This window comes from Hyperolius riggenbachi, chromosome 11 (genome assembly GCF_040937935.1).
Source record: "Hyperolius riggenbachi isolate aHypRig1 chromosome 11, aHypRig1.pri, whole genome shotgun sequence".
Taxonomy (NCBI): Eukaryota; Metazoa; Chordata; class Amphibia; order Anura; family Hyperoliidae; genus Hyperolius; species Hyperolius riggenbachi.
In genome coordinates, this window is record NC_090656.1 from 119,597,497 (window position 1) to 119,622,385 (window position 24,889).

Here is a 24,889-nt window from a genome sequence, read left to right on the forward strand (position 1 = left end):
GTAAAGAACAAACACACAGTCCTGATCTCATTCTTTAACCTCTTGCCGATTGCTCCATGCTAATTGGCGTGAACACAGCGGCAGCCCCAGGACCACTCCACGCAGATCGGCGTGAAGTGCTCGGAGTGGGGATTGCAGGGGATAGCGCGCGCCGATGTGCGTGTATCCCCGCTGGAATGACCGAGCTCCGCTCCGCCAGCAGCGATCGCCACTCGGAGACTGTTAGACTGCGAAACCGCCGTCTATTTACTAGGTACAGCGCTGCGAACTAAGGCAGCGCTGCACAGCAGACAGCCGTGTCACTCGGCTGACCCCTTCAGATGCACAAAGGCGATCCACTGTCATAGGCTGAAGCCTACGACAGCCAATCATGCTGATTGGCTGGTGATGACGCAAGACTGCGAAACCGGTCGGGAAGGTAACAGGCGGCACCATTGTCTATTGATCTACGATTGACCATTACATGCGCGCTAATCTTCCGGGGTTCACAGTTTATGGGCCCCGTATGTGAGTTATTGTTTTTATATCTACTACCTTTTAAAAACTCCAAGAGAAGGTACCCAGCACCGTCTTCAAGTGTATGATAAGCTCTTTTATTTATTTAAAGCATCAGAAAGACAAAAAGGGCAAGTCTGTGCGACGTTTCGAGAGGCGACTCCTCTCTTTCTCAAGCTGACAAGCCCACTGAATACATGAAACACAATCAGCCTTAAATAGTCCTTGCTCCACTAGGGAGCCAATCAGAATGGTCTGGACGCCCTGTCATCAACCAATTAGGCTAAGTTCCTGCTTGTAGGCCCTCCCATCTGGTGGAGGACCTGATGGGGAACTACATCTATTTATACACTCCAATCATTTTAAAATGACCACTGGAGGGCCGACCAATGAGGGTAGAGCATGTTCTAAATAGAAAAAAGATCACTCAACCGTCACGCGGAAATCCGCATTGGAGATCCGCATATGGTTGAAGTCAATGCGTATGCGTAAAAACATACGCGTAAAAACACGTTCCAATCCAATTGCCACTAGGCAATCCGCATTGGAGATCCGCATACGCGTAAAAACCCGGAAGCAAAAATCGTTTAAACCATAGACGTTTCAATCCAATCGCCTATACCGGGTATGCATTAAACTTATACTTTCAGATTAAAAAGTGTACATGCTCCTGACCCTAATGGAAATGAGTGTTGACAATAAAATAAGAGAAATCTGAAAAATGAAAGTGAGGAACTTTTATCCAGAAACTTGGAGAAATATCGTAAAGAACTTGAAAGTGTTAAACGTCAGAAGTTCCAACGGGACTCACTTGATTATGAGAGTGGTTATGTATACATATGGCAAAAACAACCTTCCTCTAATTTGTCCCGTGGGCCGGGTAAACCTAGACCCCGTCTCAGAGGAGCTCCACCTAAGGGTCCACGGCCTGTACAACCTCGACCCATTCATGATTCTATAACAACTACAGAGGAAGAGCAATCAGAATCCGATTTTTTTGCCCTCGGACAGTTCGGCCAATATCCTTCCAGACGGATGAGGAGAGGTGGGAGAAAATATCAGCTTGCCAAAAAGCACAAAGAAACGCGTCGAACCCTCGGGCTCTCCAATGACACTCAGAGAACGCAAGAATCCTTAGTCATTAATATTTCTTCATATGCCTTGGATGATATTCAGATCAGGGTACTCAATCGAGGTCTTTCATTCAGTATTACCAATGATGGGGACTCACTCCAATTGGAATATGATCTTTGGGCTTTTGCAAGGACTTTGAAGTTGAAATGTTTTTTTAGCAATCTTCCGAAACCAACTCAGGTTCCTTTACCAACTATGGGGCCCTTGAGACTTAAGGACACTCCATTACGAAATAAGAACTCTTTCTGCCCCCCTTCCAACCAAGTGATTGATACATTCTTAGGGAATGTGCAACGGGACATTCAGGAGCTACAAGGATCTGGTTCTCAAGCAATGAAGAATACCGGTTATGCATTAAACTTATACTTTCAGATTAAAAAGTGTACATGCTCCTGACCCTAATGGAAATGAGTGTCAACAATATAATAAGAGAAATCTGAAAAAATGAAAAAAGCAAATGACAAAACTAACGCTAGGTGTCTGGCGGCCACCCACAGCGGCGGCCAGACACTGAACATCGCAACAAGGACAATAATCATATCTCACCCTTCCAGATTGGCGTCCGCCTCAATAGCGCCGGCCAGTCTGGGCCGGCGAGAACAAAAATTACCAATTCTGTCCCGACTGGCGTCCATCCCTGGTGGCCAGTCGGGAAAGAAACAGGCAAACAATCAAAAAGATATTTTAAAGGCCTGCCAGGACTGGCGGTCACATATCAGCGGCGGCCAGTCCATGAGAGCCAACAAATCAACATAATCAAAGAATAAAAAATAATACATTTCTCTATAAACCCGTCTCCCCCCCCGACCGGCGGCCACCAAATGCCGTCGGTCGGGAAGGGTCAGGGAAAAAAAGAAAAAACAGAACCAACCCAAAGAGAAGACTCCAGGCGTCCAGACCAAAAAAACAATCAGCAAGACATCTATCTATAAACACATGGACCCAACTCGCACTCCCAGTTAAGACTCCCTGGACCAAGGGCATCCAGCTTCCTAATCCAAAACAACTCCCGTCTCAATAATAATTTGACCCTATCACCCCCCCCCCCCCCGGGGGGACTGAGTCAATCACCTGGACCCTCAACTGGCTAACATTATGGCGACAGGCAGAAAAATGGCTAGCAACCGCTTGTTCAGATGTGCCCGAGCGGATAGCTGACTTATGTGCGGAGATGCGCATTTTAAGTATCTGTGTGGTCATCCCCACACAAATCAATCCGCAGGGGCAACGAAGAAGATATACAACATATGCAGAGTCACATGTGTAATAGTCATTGATTGAAAAACGTTTCCCTGTAGTAGGGTGTGAAAGTATCTCCTTTAACCACTTGAGGACCCACCCTTTACCCCTCCTTAAGGACCAGCGCTGTTTGTTGTGATCTGTGCTGGGTGGGCTCTGCAGCCCCCAGCACAGATCAGGGTGCACGCAGAGCGATCAGATCGCCCCCCCTTTTTTCCCCCCTATGGGGATGATGTGCAGGGGGGGTCTGATCGCTCCTGCGTGCAGGCTAGTTGCGGGGGGGGGGAACCTCAAAGCCCCCCTCCGCGGCGACATTCACCCCCTCCTTCTCCAACCTCCCTTCCCCGGTGATCCGGGCTGTAACGGGACGCTATCCGTCCTGTGCAGCCAGTGACAGGACGTCCCCTGTCACATGGTGGCGATCCCCGGCCGCTGATTGGCCGGGGATCGCCGATCTGCCTTACGGCGCTGCTGCGCAGCAGCGCCGTACAATGTAAACAAAGCGGATTATTTCCGCTTGTGTTTACATTTAGCCTGCGAGCCGCCATCGGCGGCCCGCAGGCTATTCACGGAGCCCCCCACCGTGAATTGACAGGAAGCAGCCGCTCGCGCGAGCGGCTGCTTCCTGATTAATCAGCCTGCAGCTGGCGACGCAGTACTGCGTCGCTGGTCCTGCAGCTGCCACTTTGCCGACGCACGGTATAAGCGTGCGGTCGGCAAGTGGTTAACAATGGAATTACACATATGGCACGACAAACAGGGAAAAGTCCCTTTTCTTGTAGTAGTTAAATTAGCAGTCCGAGAGCCAATATCTGCCCTCACCAAAGTGTCACCAACTGTAGGAGCCCGTCTATATGACATAAGTGGATATTCCTGAAATTCCCTAACTTGTGGAAAGCCTTGTTTTAATAAAGGCCAATGTTTTCTAACAATTTTCTCAATCGGTTTGGAATTGGTTGAAAAGGTAGTAACAAGAGGAATTCGATCGATATGTCTGGAGCATGGTCTTTTAATTGAGGAGGATCGACTAAAAGGATTACACAAATCTAGAGGATAATCTCTGAACAAATCTATTGGCCATTTCTTTCAGACGTGTGTCTCTCAATGTAGCATCAGACACTATTTTATTAACACGTTCAAATTGATTTTTTGGAATATTATTAGCAATATGAGAAGGATGGAAACTCCTATAATGGAGTAATGCATTTCTGTCAATAGATTTCCTAAATAGATCGGTGGTCAATTATCTTCCAATTTTTGTGACCACCGTATCCAAGTAGGATACAGAGTGAGTACTACAAGTGCACGTAAGGGAAATGTATGGACAGCATGCATGTAGATCTTTAATAAAGCATTTGAGGGTCAAACGTGGCCCCGCCCAGATCATAAAAACATCATCAATGTATCTCCACCACCCCTTGGAGTGGTGGAGAAACAATTGATTCGTGTACACAAATGAATCTTCGTAAAGACCCATGTATAAATTGGCATAAGTCGGGGCCACGTTTGACCCCATAGCTGTACCTCAGCTGTACCTCTGCATTGTTCATAAAACATGTTCTCAAATAAGAAATAATTCCTCCTCAAGATCACCTCCAACAGATCGATAAGAAAACGTCTCTGATCATCAAAAACATCTGAACAGGTTTGCAAATAGTGAGAGACCGCCTCCACACCTCCATCATGAGGGATGGAGGTGTAGAGTGACTCTACATCAATTGTAACCAATAAGTCATCATCATCTAAATTTTCAAATGTATCAATCACCTCCAGGAACACTTGAGTGTCCCTAAGGTAAGACGGTAAAGCTACTACCATAGGTCTAAGAATGCAATCTAAGTATTTAGCAATTGGAGAAAATAATGAATTTACACCTGCAACGATTGGCCGACCAGGTGGATCGACCAATCGTTTGTGTATTTTTGGAAGCACATACATAACAGGAGTTACAGGGTTGTCCTGAACCAGAAAAGTAGCTAGATCCCTATCTATGATGTTGTTGTCCAGAGCATTCTTTAACAAACGATCAATCAACCTTCTCAGATCCCAAATTGGGTCTTGATCTAAAACTCTAGACACTTCTATCCCCCAACTGACGTAAAATCTCTGCACGATAATTAGCAGTGTCCATTACGACAACTGAGCCCCCCTTATCGGCGGGCTTAATTGTTAGGGCCTTATTGGCCTTAAGACATTTAAGAGCTTCCTGTTCTTGTTTATTAAGATTCTTCATTGCTTGAGAACCAGATCTTTGTAGCTCCTGAATGTCCCGTTGCACATTCCCTAAGAATGTATCAATCACTTGGTTGGAAGGGGGGCAGAAAGAGCTCTTATTTTGTAGTGGAGTGTCCTTAAGTCTCAAGGGCCCCATAGTTGGTAAAGGAACCTGAGTTGGTTTCGGAAGATTGCTAAAAAAACATTTCAACTTCAAAGTCCTTGCAAAAGCCCAAAGATCATATTCCAATTGGAGTGAGTCCCCATCATTGGTAATACTGAATGAAAGACCTCGATTGAGTACCCTGATCTGAATATCATCCAAGACATATGAAGAAATATTAATGACTAAGGATTCTTGTGTTCTCTGAGTGTCATTGGAGAGCCCGAGGGTTCGACGCGTTTCTTTGTGCTTTTTGGCAAGCTGATATTTTCTCCCACCTCTCCTCATCCGTCTGGAGGGATATTGGCCGAACTGTCCGAGGGCAAAAAAATCGGATTCTGATTGCTCTTCCTCTGTAGTTGTTATAGGGTATAGAATCATGAATGGGTCGTGGTTGTACAGGCCGTGGACCCTTAGGTGGAGCTCCTCTGGGACGGGGTCTAGGTTTACCCGGCCCACGGGGCAAATTAGAGGAAGGTTGTTTTTGTCATATGTATACATAACCACTCTTATAATCAAGTGAGTCCCGTTGGAACTTCTGACATTTAACACTTTCAAGTTCTTTACGATATTTCTCCAAGTTTCTGGATAAAAGTTCCTCACTTTCATTTTATCTGATTTCTCTTATTTTATTGTCAACACTCATTTCCATTAGGGTCAGGAGCATGTACACTTTTTAATCTGAAAGTATAAGTTTAATGCGTACCCGGTATAGGCGATTGGATTGAAACGTCTATGGTTTAGAGGATCTTTGCTCCCGGGTTTTTACGCGTACGATTGTACGCATACGCATTGACTTTAACCATATGCGGATCTCCAATGCGGATTGCCGTGTGGCAATTGGATTGGAACGTGTTTTTACGCGTATGTTTTTACGCATACGCATTGATTTTTAACCATATGCGGATTTTCAATGCGGATTTCCGCGTGACGGTTGAATGACGTTTTTTCTATTTAGAACATGCTCTACCCTCATTGGTCGGCCCTCCAGTGGCCATTTTAAAATGATTGGAGTGTATAAATAGATGTAGTTCCCCATCAGGTCCTCCACCAGATGGGAGGGCCTACAAGCAGAAACTTAGCCTAATTGGTTGATGACAGGGCACCCAGACCATTCTGATTGGCTCCCTAGTGGAGCAAGGACTATTTAAGGCTGATTGTGTTTCGTGTATTCAGAGGGCTTGTCAGCTTGAGAAAGAGAGGAGTCGCCTCTCGAAACGTCGCACAGACTTGCCCTTTTTGTCTTTCTGATGCTTTAAATAAATAAAAGAGCTTATACTACACTTGAAGACGGTGCTGAGTCTCTTCTCTTGGAGTTTCTGCTTGCTGTACCTGGAGACAGAGGGACAACGACCAATAGCACGTTGCATCTAGATGGTTGGGTGCTGCCTGTAACTACTCGTCTACTACTACTACCTTTTAAAGAAATGTTATCTAAATAAACGGGTTACGCTTAGATATTGCCGTTTTTGTTTTCCTATATAAATTCCTGAAACTTTACCTCCATACGGATGTCCATGACTTTCTAAACCTGAAACTTTACCTCCATACGGATGTCGAATGACTTTCTAAACCTGCGCTGACCTTTGATGTATGCCTGACTTCCGAACTTTTGGACATTGTTCTTCTCAGCGGCGGTTCCATTGTTCCTTGGCGCCGATATATTTGCTATTATAAGTGGTTAATTAGTGATGGACGCAAAGCTGAAAAAAATGCACCTTTTTTCAAAATAAAATATTGGTGTCATACATTGTATTAGGAAAATATTTTAAAGGTTGCAATAACTGGGACAAATAGGCAAATAAAATGTATGGGTTTTATCCACAGCAGAACGTTTTATTTTAGAACTATAATGGTCAAAAACTGAGAAATGATGATTTTTTTTCCATTTTATTTCTCACATTACAGTAGACCTCGTAAGTCCTTTAAGGGAAATAAAACCCTCAGTGGTTGTCACGGAACAGCCGTGAGAAACAAAACGCAATCGCGGTCAGTTTGCGACACAATCGTTAAACCGAGATATGAAATGTAATCTCCCTCTGCTCTAGGAGCAGCTGGGAGGTTTTGGTCTTAGCTGAAAGAATTCCTGTAGAAGGCTGGAGGGAGGTGTTGATTAGCTGGGACAATACTTATGCCTGAGGAGGATGTTTATTTTTAATTACCTCAGAGTCACCAGATGGGGACTCTATTCAGAGAAAGGCTTCCCTCACAGCAGGGGGCTATCCAAAACCTGCTTTCACCCAGACTATCCGGCACCGACCAAGGGCCATCTGTATGGTTTCTTGTCGATTATATGGCAACTGTACATCGCATAAGCTGCTACCACTTTGAGAGACAAGTGGCAGCCATTTTGTTTGAACTTTGCTGAAACTGAAAACTAAAGGAACTCTACAAGTTTTTCCCAGAATGGACATATTTCCACAAACCCTAAGTATTTTCTTCCTTTTTATTTCACACTGGCTATTAATGTTTCAATAATTGTTGATTTTAATAATTTTCTGTACATATTAATTATTTATCTTTCACGTAAATAAAGACTTTATCAAAGTTGTTTACTGTTCCGCTACACCTGCTATACATACATACACAGAAACTGAACTCGGGTCTCTGGAGAGACGCTACCATTGTTGATATCTAGACAGAATACAGCGTGTTTTAACCGTTTTATTTGCAGGATTAGTCAGTCAGTCGGTAGGGTCCACTGGCCCATACCAGTGGTGGTGGCAGATATACCCTGAAATAGTGTGTAAGTTGTGAGTACCGTAACCTCACAGGCTCCCTTCTGGTCAGGCTGCTGCCCAAATTCAGTTGACTTCCATGCACCGATTGCGACGACAGTTTGCATGGTCTGTGTGCTGAAACCGATTGGAAGGCAATTTGCATTCCGACCACTAGGGCTCCTGTGACAGTGGTTGGCAGTGGTTGGGATCTGTGTTGTGCTGAAAGTATCTAAGATAGCGCTAGCGCTATCAAGAAACGAACTAATTTGTTGGTGTAGCTGGAATGCAATATATTTTTTATATATACAGAGAGACTGTGTAGCCAGTACCCCTCCCCAAAAGTTTTATTTTATTTGGCGTGGAAATGTCCGGGAATTACAAGAACATGTGCCTGGCGGACCTGCAAACTCTTTGCCGAGCGAGAGGCATTGACGTCGGCCGCAAGAAACACCAGGACCTGGTAACGGACTTGTTCCAATAGGAAACCCAGCAACTGCGGGAGCCGGGTGTGTCCGCTGAAGTGGATACCAGCCCATCTGACCCAAGTCAAGGGGAACCAGAGACTGAAGATTCTGAGCGTACAGAGGTTGAGCATCCTGCGGTCCCTGTCGCAACAGTTACGCCAGAGACTGTCAGTGTGGACCCCAATCCCAGAGTTTCTGAAAGTACTCGTTTGGAACCGGCCAGTACTGGACTGTCCATTTGTACTGATCCTCTAATGCAGCAGGCATTACGAAAGCTGATGGACACTGACCTGGAAAAGTACATGCCAGGCTGCAGAAGCACGTGAGGCGTGCCAATCTGCAGAACGCCACGCGGAGAGGAATGCTGCTGAGCGAGAACGGGAGCTCCAATGACAGCATGATCTAGACATGACAAAAGTTCAACAGGCCAGCCGGAGTTCCCCGCCCAGCCTCCCCACTAAAGGAACTGCATCACCCGTAAGTGCAAAATTTAAATTTGCTAATATTGAAAAAGACACTGACATTGACTTCTTTTTGCGATCTTTTGAAAAAGCATGCCGTCAGTATCGTCTGTCCCAAGACCAGTGGGCCAGACATCGGACACCTTCGCTGCGCTGCAAAGCGTTTGATGCTTTCGCAGAGTTACCTGCGGAAAAAGATAATGATTATGCTGCTATAAAAGACGCTATCATTACCAAATACCAGCTGACGCCAGAAGCCTATCGCAAACAGTTCAGGTCCTGGCAGAAAAAGTCTTCTGATTCGTACCTAGATGTGGTCAGCAGCTTGCTCACCACCCTCCGCCAGTGGATTCTAGGCCTCACCAAAGGGTCTTATGGTGTCCTGGAGAACGTGATAGTCCTAGAACAATTTCTGGACATTTGCCCTGCTGATGTACGACAGTTTGTGCTGGAGCGCAAGCCTGCATCAGCAACTGTCGCTGCAGACCTTGCTGAAACTTTTGCAACTACCCAGGTGCCTGACACATGCAGAACTGCCCCATCCAGCTGGAGAGGAGGTCAGCCCAATACTCTGGCAGACTCTCCTGCCCCTGTGAGCCGTCAGTCATAGAGGCCACCCAGCGCAGCTGCTGCGCCCAGGCCTAAAGCACCTGAGGGGGTCACCTGTCACTACTGCCACAAGACGGGACACATGAAGGTTACCTGTCCGGAGCGGAGGCAGACCACACCAACACCTGGACCACCTGCACCTCGCCCACGGCAGACACCACCCGCCAGTGTACCCCAACCAGGAGCAGCCTCCAACATGATGTTTGCCAAGGGGGCAGGGAACTCCCCCATCACGAACAATCACCAGCTGGTTACTGTGAATGACCAGCTCGTCACTGGTTTCCATGACACCGGAGCAGATGTCACTCTGATGCCTGCACACCTTGTCCCCGCAGAGGACATCATTCATGACAAGTACCTCACCCTCACTGGAGTGGGGGGCACTCTTTCTCACATTCCCCAAGCTCGAGTGTCCATCGACTGGGGGGTGGGAGTTCAAAAGAAGGTTGTTGGGATCCTGGACCAACTGCCGGTCCCTGTTTTGCTGGGGACCGACTTGGGCAAGCTGGTGTCGTACTATGAACCTACACCAAGCCCTGTGGAATGCCAGGACGAAGACGGACTCTCTGCCCACACCCAGGTACTTTGCACCCAGGGGCAAGAACAGGGAGAGGTGGGTTGAACGTGCCCAGTTCAAAGGTACCGGGTTTCATAGTACCTGTGTTTGATGTCCAAACTGTCTGCGATGAAAATGTTCCTGTCACTGTTATTAATGCTTGTAACAATGATGTTACTGGCCTCAAAAGCGGATAGATGTGACGAACTGCTGCCGCTCATGTACCATTTGCCAAAAGGTAAAAAGGGCTGGGAATCCCCGCAAAGCTCCCTTGTGTCCATTGCCAATCATAGGTGAGCCCTTTCACAGAGTGGCAGTCGACATAATTGGACCGTTGCCCACTCCCAGCAGCAGTGGCAAAAGGTACATCCTGACGGTGGTGGATTACGCCACCCGCTATCCTGAGGCCATGGCACTTTCCTCCCTGAGGGCGGACAAGGTAGCTGACGCGCTACTTAACATTTTATCCCGAGTCGGGTTCCCTGCGGAGATGCTCTCTGATCAGGGATCCCAGTTTATGTCCGGACTCATGGAGGCCCTGTGCAAAAAGATACAGATGACGCACATTGTCTCCAGTCCCTACCACCCGCAGACCAATGGACTGTGTGAAAGGTTCAACGGGTCACTGAAGCAAATGCTGACCACGTTTGTTGAGTCGCAAGGTGGGGACTGGGAACGATACCTGCCTCATCTGTTGTTTGCGTACAGGGAGGTGCAGCAGGAATCTACCGGATTCTCCCCGTTCGAGCTCCTGTATGGTAGGAATGTCCGAGGACCCCTACAATTAATGCGGGAGACGTGGGAGAGCAAGGGTGACCCCACAGATGTCTCTGTAGTTGATTATGTTCTCAAGTTCAGGGACAAGTCCCTCACGGAAATGGTAACAGAAAACATGGCCCAGGCCAAACAAAAACTCTGGTATGACCACACTGCTGGAGAGAGGTCATTTGAAGTAGGGGACAAAGTGTATGCCCTTCTTCCAGTGAGGCGAAACAAGCTGCAAGCAGCCTGGGAGGGACCCTACACTATAGTGCAACGGTTAAACCCTCTGACATATCTGGTGAACATGGGAGGCAGGAAACAGAAAAGCTTTCATGTCAACAAGCTGAAGGCCCACCATGACCGGACCAAGTATGTGCTGCCCGTGTGTAGCCGGTTAGAGCAGGGGGAGGCAGACCCTCTGTTAGACCTACTGGCTGACATACGAGATGTGGACAGTGACCTAAACGTCAACCCACAACTCTCCTCGTCCCAGCAAGAGCAGTTGCAGGAGGGGCTGGGTCCGTACCAGCACACCTTCTCTGGTGTCCCGGGGCGGACCAGTCTGGCAGTGCATAGGGTAGATACGGGAACCCATCCCCCCCATCAGGCAATCTGCTTACTGCGTCTCCCCAGAGGTGCAAGTGGACATGCAGAAAGACGTGAGGGAGATGCTGGAGCTAGGGGTTGTCCAAAAGTACTGTAGTGCCAGGGCAGCCCCTGTTGTCCTGGTCCCCAAGAAGGACCAGACAACTCGGTTCTGCATGGACTACAGGAAGTTGAACGCCATCACCACTTCAGACGCCTACCCCATGCCTCACATCGATGAGTTGTTGGATACGCTGGCGTCTGCCAGGTACCTATCAATCATGGATCTGAGCCTGAGTACTGGCAGATACCACTTGCACCTGACGAAAGGTCAGGCCTTCATCACCCCTTTCGGCCTATTCGAGTTCACGATGATGCCCTTTGGGATGAAGAACGCCCCTGCCACGTTTCAGCGGGCCATAAACGACCTGCTGGAGGGGATGCAAGGGTTCGCTGTAGTGTACTTGGACGACATTGCGGTGTTCAGCTGCAGTGGTGCTCAGCAGAGCTCGAATATTCGAGTAGCTCTAATATTCAAGTTCTTTTTCAGCTATTCAAGCTCGGTATTCGAGCTCCGAATAGCTGCAGCTATTCGAATGGGCTATTCGAGTAAACGCGAATAGCCCATTCACTATTCGAGCTATTCGAGCAAACGGCGCTATTCGAGCTCAAATACCGAGCTCGAATAGCGTCATAGCCCAGATTGATGTCCTTAGAGCCAATCAGAGGGCTCCCAGGCCCTCTGACGGCAGCCAATCACAGAGGGGGACCCTGGCCAGCCCCTACCCTATAAATAGCGGCCACCATGTTCCGTTTCTCCGTCCTTGCCTGAGACTTGCATAGAGAGAGAGTTGCTCCTTTGTGCTTTGGCTTAGCAAGAGCTCTATTGTGGTAATTTACCTAGCGTTTTTGCTCACATACACCTCCTATACACACCTATATTGTTGTTAGTTAGATAGACATTGTATTTTAGTTAGTAGCTTTTGTGTTACATAGAGACAGGCCAGCTGCTGCAGGCTTACAGCTTTAGGCCTCAGGGCCTGCCTGTGTGGGCAGCTGTCCTCCTGTCCTCTGTTAGTTTATTTCTCATTAGTATTAGACAGTATTAGACAGTATTAGATAGTATTAGACAGTATTTCTGCTGTCCTTTACTACTTAGTGATTGTATTTTGTATTGTAGTTATATACTGTAACTGTACTAGGACACTCACTGTCACTGTTCATAGGCTACTAGCTCCTGCGTGTGCTTGCACTCACTGTCTGTGTACACACACTCTATTTCCTTCTGAATAGTTATATACTGTAACTGTACTAGGACACTCACTGTCACTGTTCATAGGCTACTAGCTCCTGCGTGTGCTTGCACTCACTGTCTGTGTACACACTCTATTTCCTTCTGAATAGTTATATACTGTAACTGTACTTGGACACTCACTGACTGTCACTGTTCATAGGCTACTAGCTCCTGCGTGTGCGTGCACTCACTGTCTGTGTACTGTACACACACTCTATTTCCTTCTGAATAGTTATATACTGTAACTGTACTAGGACACTTACTGACTGTCACTGTTCATAGGCTAGCTCCTGCGTGTGCGTGCACTCACTCACTGTCTGTGTACTGTACACACACTCTATTTCCTTCTGAATAGTTATATACTGTAACTGTACTAGGACACTCACTGACTGTCACTGTTCATAGGCTAGCTCCTGCGTGTGCGTGCACTCACTCACTGTCTGTGTACTGTACACACACTCTATTTCCTTCTGAATAGTTATATACTGTAACTGTACTAGGACACTCACTGACTGTCACTGTTCATAGGCTAGCTCCTGCGTGTGCGTGCACTCACTCACTGTCTGTGTACTGTACACACACTCTATTTCCTTCTGAATAGTTATATACTGTAACTGTACTAGGACACTCACTGACTGTCACTGTTCATAGGCTAGCTCCTGCGTGTGCGTGCACTCACTGTCTGTGTACTGTACACACACTCTATTTCCTTCTGAATAGTTATATACTGTAACTGTACTAGGACACTCACTGTCACTGTTCATAGGCTACTAGCTCCTGCGTGTGTGTGTGCACTCACTGTCTGTGTACTGTACACACACTCTATTTCCTTCTGATTACTGATTGATTATTGTAAATTCTACTTCCTGACAGTTACTACTTACTTACTGTAGTAGGGACACTCACTCAGTCACTGTTCATAGGCTAGCTCCTGCACGTGTGTGCGCGTGCGTGCACTCACTGTCTGTAGTGTACACACACTCTATTTCCTTGTGATCACTACTGAATATTGTAACTTCTAGTTTTACTTCCTGACTGTTACTACTTACTTACTGTACTAGGGACACTCACTCACTCTCTGTTCATAGGCCAGCTCCTGCGCGTGTTTGCGCGTGCGTGCACTCACTGTCTGTAGTGTACACACACTCTATTTCCTTGTGATTACTACTGATTATTGTAACTGCTAGTTGTACTTCCTGACTGTTACTACTTACTTACTGTACTAGGGAGTCGGGACACTCACTCAGTCACCTCACCCACCAACCCACTCCATTAAAGTACCCCACTTTTCACCTGCCCTTTTCAAAAACTTTTGTGTTTACGCCCAAAACATCGAAGATGTCTGGAAGTGGCAGCCAGCGCGGTTTGGGCAAGGGGAAGGGCAGCAAGGGAATCAGGAGGAGAGGGAGCAGCATTGTGGCAAGCCGCGGGCGTGGCCGCGCCACCATGCACAGTTCCGCAGCAGCAGCGTCAGTGGCTAACATTCCTCCCATAGCCACTGGCCGTGGACGCCTTGGGCGCCGCCCAGCAGGAGCATCTGCAACTCACGCTGCAGAGACACAGCAGCAGCAGCAGCGTGTAGCACCTGCTCCGATTTTCCTCCAGCCGGGTCGGAAACGTCCCATTGAGGAAAAGGATGCGGACACTGTGGTGCAACTGATGACGGAGGATTAGCAGCCTGCCATCAGCTCTGCATCCGAGGCCTCCACCCTCACCACCACCACCACCCCTGTTCGCAGCAGCCGCCCAGCAGGGCCTGGGGAGGAGGCCAGTTCACAGTCAGTCGCCGACCTGTCACTCAGCACTCTTTTGACCCCAGGCATGATGCGTCAATTGTCTGCTGTTGTTGGCGATTTGGAGGAGGAGATGCTGATGGGCACTTTGGGGGATGAGGGATTGGACAGCAAGACTGTGGCGACAGTCAAGCAGCCCATCCATGCATCAGGAGAGGAGTTTGGGGGGTCATCATCCCAGCAGGACATGTTTCAGGAGGGGGAGGCTGATGATGACACGGTGACAGACAGAGACTGGGTGCCACCACCTCCAGGGGATGTCGTCCTCAGCAGCTCTGAGGAGGAGGAGGAGGATGCGCTTGTGGGCCTTGCAAGGAGGTGCATCATTGCAAGCATTGGCAGCAGTAGGCAGGTCCCACAGCCTGCTGGTGTCTCAGGCTCAGCAGCAGCAGCATCTGCCAGTACCACCACCAGCCACACCCAAGCCCCCCCCCCCCCCCAACCACCACAGGGAGACAGGCAGCAGCGGTTCCATGCCGTAGGGGGTTGTTTTTGTCACCAATCTGGCGCTTTTTCACCATGCCCACAGTGTACAGCAAGTACGCCACTTGCAACCACTGTCAGCGGAAGTTGAGCAGAGGTGCAGACCCCTTAAAGAGAACCCGAGGTGGGTTTGAAGAATATTATCTGCATACAGAGGCTGGATCTGCCTATACAGCCCAGCCTCTGTTGCTATCCCAAACCCACCTAAGGTCCCCCTGCACTCTGCAATCCCTCATAAATCACAGCCACGCTGCTGACAAACAGCTTGTCAGAGCTGGCTATGTTTATCTCTATAGTGTCAGTCTGCTGCTCTCCACACCTCCTGCAGAACTCCAGTCCCCGCTGCATCCCTTCCCTCCCTGCTGATTGGAGGGAAGGGACGGGGGCAGGGACCAGAGCTATGCAGGAGGCGGGGGAGCAGCTGAGACTGACACTACAGATGTAAACACAGCCTCACAGCACGGCTGTGATTCATGAGGGATTGCAGAGTGCAGGGGGACCTTAGGGGGGTTTGGGATAGCAACAGAGGCTGGGCTGTATAGGCAGATCCAGCCTCTGTATGCAGATAACATTCTTTAAACACACCTCGGGTTCTCTTTAAAGTTCAGCACCAGCTCGCTCATCAACCACCTTGCTGCGAAACATTTCCACCAGCATGAGGAGTTCCAGAGGCTGAAGGCATCTGGTACTGGCAGTTGCACCACACCCATCACTGCACAGCCTTCAGCAGCAGCAGCAGCAGCAACAGCAGCCACCCGCCCTCCTGCTCCTCCAGCAGCACCAGCAGGAGTGCGGAAACGCACTGCTCCTCCCCCCTCTGCAACTCCTGCCGCTGACACTGAGGCCTGTTCTGGCAGCCAGTCCTCAGTGGCCTCCTCTGCTGTGTCTGCTGATTCCCGTGCCAGCAAAAGGCCACGCCAGAGCCTTTTGAGCGAGTCCTTCCAGGGGGTGGTTAGGGCTCTGCCTCCCAGCAGCCGTCGCGTGCGTCAGCTGAACGGCTTGCTGGCACGGGCCATGTGCTCCCAACTCCTGCCGTACACGCTAGTGCAGGAGGGGAGCGACATTCATGCGCTGCTTGCTTGCGCAGCCCCAGACTGGCAGCTCCCCAGCAGACACTTCTTCGCCCGCAAGGCCATTCCTGCACTGCACCGCTTTGTGATGGCCAATGTGGAGCGAGGGCTGGAGCACGCGGTTGGTGAAAGGGTCCACGTCACCATGGACTCCTGGAGCAGCCGCTTCGGGACAGGCCGCTACCTGTCTTTCACTGTCCACTGGGTCAGCTTGGTGGAAGGGGGTGAGGATGGGAGAGCAGCAGCGGGCACAGCAGCAGCAACACAGTGGGTGGTGCCCCCCCGCAGGGTCAGGGGAACTGCAGCAGGTTCCTCCGATCCTCTGCCATCCTCCGGCACACCTGGCCAAACACCCCGCCTCAGCAGCAGCGTGAAGGCCCGCCACTGCCAAGCGCTGCTGCACTTGGTCAGCCTTGGGAAGACCAAGCTGACGGCAACCCATGTGTTGGCCAAACTCCAGGAGCAGGAGAGGATTTGGCTGACCCCCAGAGGCCTCAGAGTCTGAGAGGTGGTGGCCGACAATGGGGCCAATCTGGTTGCCGCAATAGACAGGGGAAACCTGACCCACATCCCCTGTCTTGCCCATGTGCTGAACCTGGTGGTGCAAAAGTTCTTGCGCACCTACCAGGGGATGGGCGAACTGCTGGAAACGGCAAGGAACGTTGTGCGTCACTTCCGGCGCTCGGCTGCAGCCTGTGCGAGCCTGGAAGACATGCAAAAGGAGCTGGAGCTGCCACGCCATCGGCTGATCCTTGACGTTCCGACTCGCTGGAACTCCACCCTGGCGATGTTGGAGCGTCTGGTTGAACAGAAGCACGCTGTCAACCAGTACCTTGCCCTGGCCACTGTTTCCGCCGCTCAGAGAAGGGACAAGACCAGCAACATCCCGTCCATCGTCCCCGATGATGACTGGAGGCACATGCAGCAGGTGTGCTTAGTGCTGGCTCCCTTTCTGCAGGCCACTAACATGGTGAGCAGGGACCATGCTATGGTCTGCGAGTGGGTGCCCCTGGTTTGTCTGCTGAATAGGGCCCTCGATGCTTTGCTGGAACAGGGAGCGGCAGCCTTGGACCAGCAGGAGCGGCAAGCAGCTGCACAGTCCACCTCTGAGGGGGAGGAGGAGGAGGACTTGGTGGAGGTCCCTGACCTTGCTGCTGATGAGGGGGATCAGCACAGCGCAGCTGAGTTGGTGCGGGGGTGGAGAGAGGATGAGGCGGCAGAGGAGGAGGATGAGGAGGACAGCACTGCCGTCGATGTGCCAGCACACGTGGCCCGCCTCTTCCCAATGGCAGCGCACATGCTGGCGTGCCTGCGCAAGGACCCCAGGGTGATCCAGATGAAGCAGAGGGAGGACATCTGGATCAGCATGATGTTGGACCCACGCCTCAAGGGGAAGTTGAGCCAGTTCCTGCCGCCTGCAGGAGGAGACCCAGCGCAACAAATAAGGAGCTTGCAGCAGGCCCTTGTTGAGCGCTTGGAGGAAGCCTTCCCCCAGCCTTCCACCCCCACTGTCCAGCAGCCAGGACAGAGGCAGCAGCAGGTGCCTGCATCCAGCAGCAGCAAGCGCCCCACAAACCTGCTGTCTCTCAGCCACGAGCTCTACAGGACTGTAGAGGCTCCGGCAGCAGTGACTAGAAAGGAGGTGCATGATGCAGCAGCATCCTCCTCCGGTCACAGCCAGCGCCTGACCCGCATGGTGGCTGACTACATGGGGTCCTACAGCGGGCTTGACAGCAATGCCCCTGTTGATCCCATGGAGTATTGGGTCAAGCGCCTGGAGATCTGGAGCGAGCTGGCGCAGTACGCCCTGGAAGTGCTGTCCTGCCCCCCTTCCAGCGTGCTGTCCGAGCGCTGCTTCAGTGCAGCTGGTGGCGTGGTCACCGAGAAACGCTCACGTCTGTCTCACAAGTCTGTGGACAGACTGACGTTTCTCAAGATGAACCAGGCGTGGGTGGAAGGCGAGTTCCTGGCCCCTGTTGTCGGCGAGAGGGGGACATGAACTGGCTAAGAACCATCGTTAATGTGCCTTACCACCCTTTACCACCTCCTGGCTCCTGCTCACTAAGCCAGCCTGGTTCAGTTTGACTATTACGTCGCCTGCAGCCACACATTTTACACCTACAGTGGGCTGCTGTGTACTGCCCTTCTGCTGTCTGTCTGTGTTTCCCACTGCCAGGGTACACAGAATTACATTCTGCTGCCACTCTGCCACCAGCTATTACGTCAAACAATAGCTATATATCTGTGTAATTGGTTGTACAAACAAAACCAAAAAACCATAAAAAAAAAAAAAAAAGGTTTAATTTTTCTGAGGTGCCCGGGTTGAAAACTGTGTTGTCCCAGTTGTGTATTGGACATGATGTGGGCTGCACGACCGCTGTCTGGGACCTCCTGTTGTGTTTATTTACAGCCCTGGTATCACCGCTAGATACCAGGGCTATTATGTCACGCTGCCTGCCTGCTGCCACACTCACACTACTCCTCCATTCCTCCTGCTGCTGCTGTCTGTCTGTGTTTCCCACTGCCAGGGTACACAGAATTACCTTCTGCTGCCACACTGCCACCAGCTATTACGTCAAACAATAGCTATATATCTGTGTAATTGGTTGAACAAACAAAACCAAAAAACCATTAAAAAAAAAAAAAGGTTTAATTTTTCTGAGGTGCCCGGGTTGAAAACTGTGTTGTCCCAGTTGTGTATTGGACACGATGTGGGCTGCACGACCGCTGTCTGGGACCTCCTGTTGTGTTTATTTACAGCCCTGGTATCACCGCTAGGTACCAGGGCTATTATGTCACGCTGCCTGCCTGCTGCCACACTCACACTACTCCTCCATTCCTCCTGCTGCTGCTGTCTGTCTGTGTTTCCCACTGCCAGGGTACACAGAATTACCTTCTGCTGCCACACTGCCACCAGCTATTACGTCAAACAATAGCTGCTCACATTACTCCTCCATTCCTCCTGCTACTGCTGCTGTCGGTCTGTGTTTCCCACTGCCAGGGTACACAGAATTACATTCTGCTGCCACTCTGCCACCAGCTATTATGTCAAACAATAGCTATATATCTGTGTAATTGGTTGTACAAACAAAACCAAAAAACCATTAAAAAAAAAGGTTTAATTTTTCTGAGGTGCCCGGGTTGAAAACTGTGTTGTCCCAGTTGTGTATTGGACACGATGTGGGCTGCACGACCGCTGTCTGGGACCTCCTGCCTGCTGTGTTTATTTACAGCCCTGGTATCACCGCTAGGTACCAGGGCTATTATGTCACGCTGCCTGCCTCATTGACTGCCTGCTGCCACACACTCATCCTCCTCCTGCTGCTGAATTTACCTCCTGCTGTCTGTGTGTTTCCACTGCCAGGGAGCACATACAATGGCGCTTCCAACATGCGTGCGCCACCAGCTATTTGTTACGCTCAAAAATAGCTGCATTTCTTTAAAAAAAAAAATTGAAAAGAGAAATAAGTGAAGAAGAAGACGATATAGAAGAAGATGAAGAAGATGAAGAAGATGAAGATGAAGAAGATGAAGATGAAGAAGATGAAGAAGAAGAAGGAGAAGAAGAAGAAGGAGAAGAAGAAGAAAAAGAAGAAGAAAAAGAAGGAGAAGGAGAAGAAGAAGAAGAAGAAGAAGAAGAAGAAGAAGAAGAAGAAGAAGAAGAAGAAGAAGAAGAAGAAGAAGAAGAAGAAGATATAGAAGAAGATATAGAAGAAGAAGAAGATATAGAAGAAGAAGAAGAAGAAGAAGAAGAAGAAGAAGAAGTATATACAGTACTGAACAAAATTCTGGACACAACTTCTCTTTTCACCTTTTTTTTTTTTTTAAAGGAACATCCCCACATAATCACTTGCTGTTGTTACTTGGAAAAAAAAGATGTTTCTTGCATCATTCACCCTCAAAACAAGTGTTGGAAGCTATTTAAGGCCAAGTCGAATAGTCAGCTCGAATAATGAGCTCGAATACCGACTCGAATAGTGAGCTCGAAGTCCGAGGTCGAATCTAATAGTAAAAATTATTCGACTCGAAAATTCGACTGACCTTGAATAATTTACTATTCGAATTCGACCAAACTCGAATTTTAAAAAGGGGTATTTGAGCATCACTATTCAGCCCCACCTGGGAGGAACACCTCAAACACCTGTCCCAGGTACTAGAGAGGCTGGCCGCAGCCAATCTGACGGATAAGTTAAGTGTCAGATTGGCATGACCGAGGTGCAGTACTTAGGTCACCGGGTGGGGGGTAACACCCTGAAACCTGACACGGGAAAGGTGGACGCCATCCTGGCATGGCCTCGGCCTATCACGAAAAAGCAGGTCCAGGCGTTCCTGGGGACCGCCGGCTACTATAGGAAATTTGTTCCAGACTATAGTACCCTAGCGAAGCCCCTGACCGAAGCCACTAGCAAGAAACACCCCAAGGTTGTTAGCTGGACCCCCGCTTGCGAGAACGCCTTCCAAGCCTTGAAGCAGGCACTAGCCAGTGCCCCTGTGCTTCAAGCCCCAGATTTCGGTCGTCTGTTTGTTGTGCAAACCGATGCCTCTGACTACGGCCTAGGCGCAGTCCTCAGCCAGGTGGACGGGAAGGGGGATGAACACCCTATCCTCTACCTGAGCTGGAAGCTCCTGCCCCGAGAGGTAGCCTACTCCACAACTGAAAAGGAATGGCTAGCGATCGTGTGGGCCCTACAGAAACTGCAGTCATATCTGTACGGCCACTCCTTCACGATCATTACCGATCATAATCCCCTGAGTTGTCTGAACCGCACTGCAGGGACCAATGGCAAGCTCCTACGGTGGAGCCTGTCATTGCAACAATACGACTTTATGATCCAACACTAAAGCAGGCAGCCGACCCCAAATGCCGATGGGCTGTCCCAGTGTCAGGGGGAACTAGACCCAACAGCGCCAATGGCTGCTATGAAGGATGTCTTGGTGACACCCCTACACAGCATCCAGAGGGGGAGGTGTCACGGAACAGCCGCGAGAAACAAAACAATCGCGGTCGCTTTGCGACACAATCGTTAAACCGAGAAGTGATATGTAATCTCCCTCTGCTCTAGGAGCAGCTGGGAGGTTTTGGTCTTAGCTGAAAGAATTCCTGTAGAAGGCTGGGAGGAGGTGTTGATTAGCTGGGACAATACTTGTGCCTGAGGAGGATGTTTATTTTTAATTACCTCAGAGTCACCAGATGGGGACTCTATTCAGAGAAAGGCTTCCCTCACCGCAGGGGGCTATCCAAAACCTGCTTTCACCCAGACTATCCGGCACCAACCAAGGGCCATCTGAATGCATATGATGTATGGTTTCTTGTCGATTATATGGCAACTGTACATCGCACAGCTATGAAATTCATATAGTCTTATTCGGTAAAATCTGGCCATCGTACTGATATGAAATTCATCGCGATAGCCCGTCCGGTTATTGAGGTATGACCCTTCTCAAGAACTGGGTCCGCTGCACTAGCCATGTCTGATGTCATATTAATCTGTATTTTCCGACAAGTATGAATCTGTTATCCACCTAAATATGACTTGTATCGTTTGTGAGTTACGGCATTTTATAAGTTTAAACCTAAAATCTCTCAGAGGGAATGAACTGTCATTGGTGGGTAATTCAGAGGGGGCCGGCATTGCCACACCCCAAACCAGCTTCATCAAAAGTATCTGCAAGGGGCTCTTCCCTCATTCCTCCATTTTCCACCTTCTTGTAAGCTGCTACCACTTTGAGGGACAAGTGGTAGCCATTTTGTTTGAACTTTGCTGAAACTGAAAAACAAAAGGAACTCTACAAGTTTTTCCCAGAACGGACATATTTCCACAAACCCTAAGTATTTCTTCCTTTTTATTTCACACTGGCTATTAATGTTTCAATAATTGTTGATTTTAATAATTTTCTGTATATATTATTTATCTTGAACGTAAATAAAGACTTTATCAAAGTCATTTACTGTTCCGCTACACCTGCTATACAGCCACACACAGAAACTGAACTCAGGTCTCTGGAGAGACGCTACCATTGTTGATATCTAGACAGAATACAGCGTGTTTTAACCGTTTTAATTGCAGGATCAGTCAGTCAGTCGGTAGGGACGACTGGCCCATACCAGTGGTGGTGGCAGATATACCCTGAAATAGTGTGTAAGTTGTAAGTACCGTAACCTCACAGGCTCCCTTCTGGTCGGGCTGCTGCCCAAATTCAGTCGACTTCCGTGCTCCGATTGCGACCACAGTTTGCATGGTCTGTGTGCTGAAACCGATTGGAAGGCAATTTGCGTTCCGACCACTAGGGCTCCTGTGACAGTGGTCAACTAGTTAAAGTATTTAGAAGAACCATTAGGTTAAGGTTTAGTGTATTTCATTAGTTAAGATAATAGTTTAGCGGTCCAGTTGTCTCCAACCGCTCTTTCATCTCACTGCTTCTACCTGACATCAACACAGTTTGCACTTTTTAAAGCATTACACATTTTATTTAACGTTTACTGTTAATAAAAAGTTTTTGTATAATTTTACAATTACTGGCAGAGCAGGAGGGGCAGTGGTGCTCGTCTTCGCCCCCCCCGGGTTGTCGCCCCATTGAGGAGAGTTATGTTGAGGCTGTTGTGGAGCTGATGCCACTGACACAGAACCCTCCCTGTACCTATCCCTAACCCCTAGACCCACCTATTGGTGCCTAACCCTAACCACCCCCCTGGTGGTGCCTCACCTTAAAAGTCCCCTGGTGGTGCCTAACCCTAACCACCCCCCTGGTGCTGCCTAACCCTAACCACCCCCCCTGGTGCTGCCTAACCCTAACCACCCCCCCTGGTGCTGCCTAACCCTAACCACCCCCCTGGTGGTGCCTAACCCTAAAACTCCCCTGGTGGTGCCTAACCCTAACCACCCCCTGATGGTGCCTAACCCTAAAACTCCCCTGGTGGTGCCTAACCCTAACCACCCCCCTGGTGGTGTCTAACCCTAAATTATCGTAAATACTTTATATATTATCGTAAATAGAAATGTCAAATATCGGCATTACATCTGTACAGTGAATGTTATATTTTCGTAATTACAAAATTATATGTATTTGGACAGAATTTGCTTACATTCCATCATTAAACATGTTCATTTACCGTTATTACACCAAAAGACTTTTTAAGTTATCGTTATGACTGACATAGTTTTTCTTTATTTAGCATTATGTTATTCGGTCTGATATATTATCATAAACTTTAAATTACCGATATTACCGATTCCACAACACAATTAGGAATATTACCGAGTTTACTTTATCGATTTACGTAAAATATCGATTTTAGGCACTTGCGCCCAAACATATGCAAAATTGAGTGTAAATTTACAAAAACGATAATTAACATTAGAAATATAGCCGCGCCCAAATCTATTAGCGCTATTTTTAGCTGATCCGCTTTCCACTACCCTCTAGTTTGTAAGCTCACAAAGGCAAAGACCTCCTCCTAGTGTTTCTTAGTCTGCTGTAATTTATCATATGAACATGCACCAGTATTGACAAGGTCCCAAACCGCACATTAACTACAGTATGTATGTATACTATTTGTATTGCTAAATGCCCTGATTGTACAGAGTTTTGAATGTCTCATGTATCTATGCTCCCCATTATTTGTTTTGTACTGTGTACAGCACTATGGAAGATGTTTGCACAATATAAATAAAGAAAATAATAATAATAATACATGGTGGCTTTTGAATACATCTCAACATTTTGTATTATCACAGTCACATTGCAAAGGAGAATTCACAAATATGTGCCATACCTGATTTTAGTGGTAGGTTAGCCAGCATATCATTTATGAAGACCGAACCATCCATAAGTATTTCAAATTTCTACAAAAAAAAAATTAAGATTAATGTAGGAATCTAGGTGAAATTGATGTGTCATTCTCAAAGAGTGGTGTGTAGCTTAATAATAAGCAATACTTGGACAAGGTTTATCAACAACCAAGGCAGAATATTAACCCCCCTGGCGGTATGAAAAATTCCGCCAGGGAGCAGCGCAGCAGTTTTTTTTTTTTTTTAAATCATGTAGCGAGCCCAGGGCTCGCTACATGATAGCCGCTGCTCAGCGGCATCCCCCCGCCCGCTTCGATCGCCTTCGGCGATCTCCGATCAGGAAATCCCGTTCAAAGAACGGGATTTCCTGGAGGGCTTCCCCAGTCGCCATGGCGACGGGGCGGGATGACGTCACCGACGTCAGCGACGCCGGGACGTCATTGGGAGTCCCGAACTACCCCTCGGCGCTGCCTGGCACTGATTGGCCAGGCAGCGCACGGGGTCTGGGGGGGGGGGCCCGCGCGCCGCAACAGATAGCGGCGATCGGGCGGGGGTCGGCGGCGATCAGAGTGCTGGCGCAGCTAGCAAAGTGCTAGCTGCGTCCAGCAAAAAAAAAATTATGAAAATCGTCCCAGCAGGGCCTGAGCGGCAACCTCCGGCGGCTTACCCAGTGTCCAGCACGGGGTTACCGCTAAGGAGGTTAAAGAATGGCCCTCCTCCCTACATACACATTCGCATACATATCCACATGCATGCATACACAGAACCATTCATGCACACATGAACACATACTGTAAATGCACAGATGCATAACATCCACACTTATTTGTAGTTCACACACATTTGCATGCAAAATACACACACATCCAAGTGAATGCAAATGATGAAAGACACACACACTTCTTTTCTCAAGCTACATATGCAGAATATATTGTATTTGTGTACCATTGTATTAAATACAATTGTTTACAAAAAAAATACCTTACAAAGGTCAATATGACCTTTTTGACATGAGTATTAATAAAGATACCAAATTTGTTTATGCATTTCATACTAT

At 48.6% G+C, this 24,889-nt stretch overlaps 1 protein-coding gene across 1 annotated transcript in view; it reads right to left on the minus strand.

The window, feature by feature from the left end:
- The window catches only part of LOC137537859 (mucin-5B-like), a gene marked incomplete at its 5' end in the record, with an annotated part of 285,507 nt that overhangs the window by 232,377 nt on the left and 28,241 nt on the right, over positions 1 to 24,889 (minus strand). Inside the window, one exon of the mRNA XM_068259809.1 lies at positions 23,817 to 23,886. Within this exon, the coding sequence (XP_068115910.1) occupies positions 23,817 to 23,886 (70 nt within the window). The remainder of the gene's footprint in view (positions 1 to 23,816; positions 23,887 to 24,889) is intronic.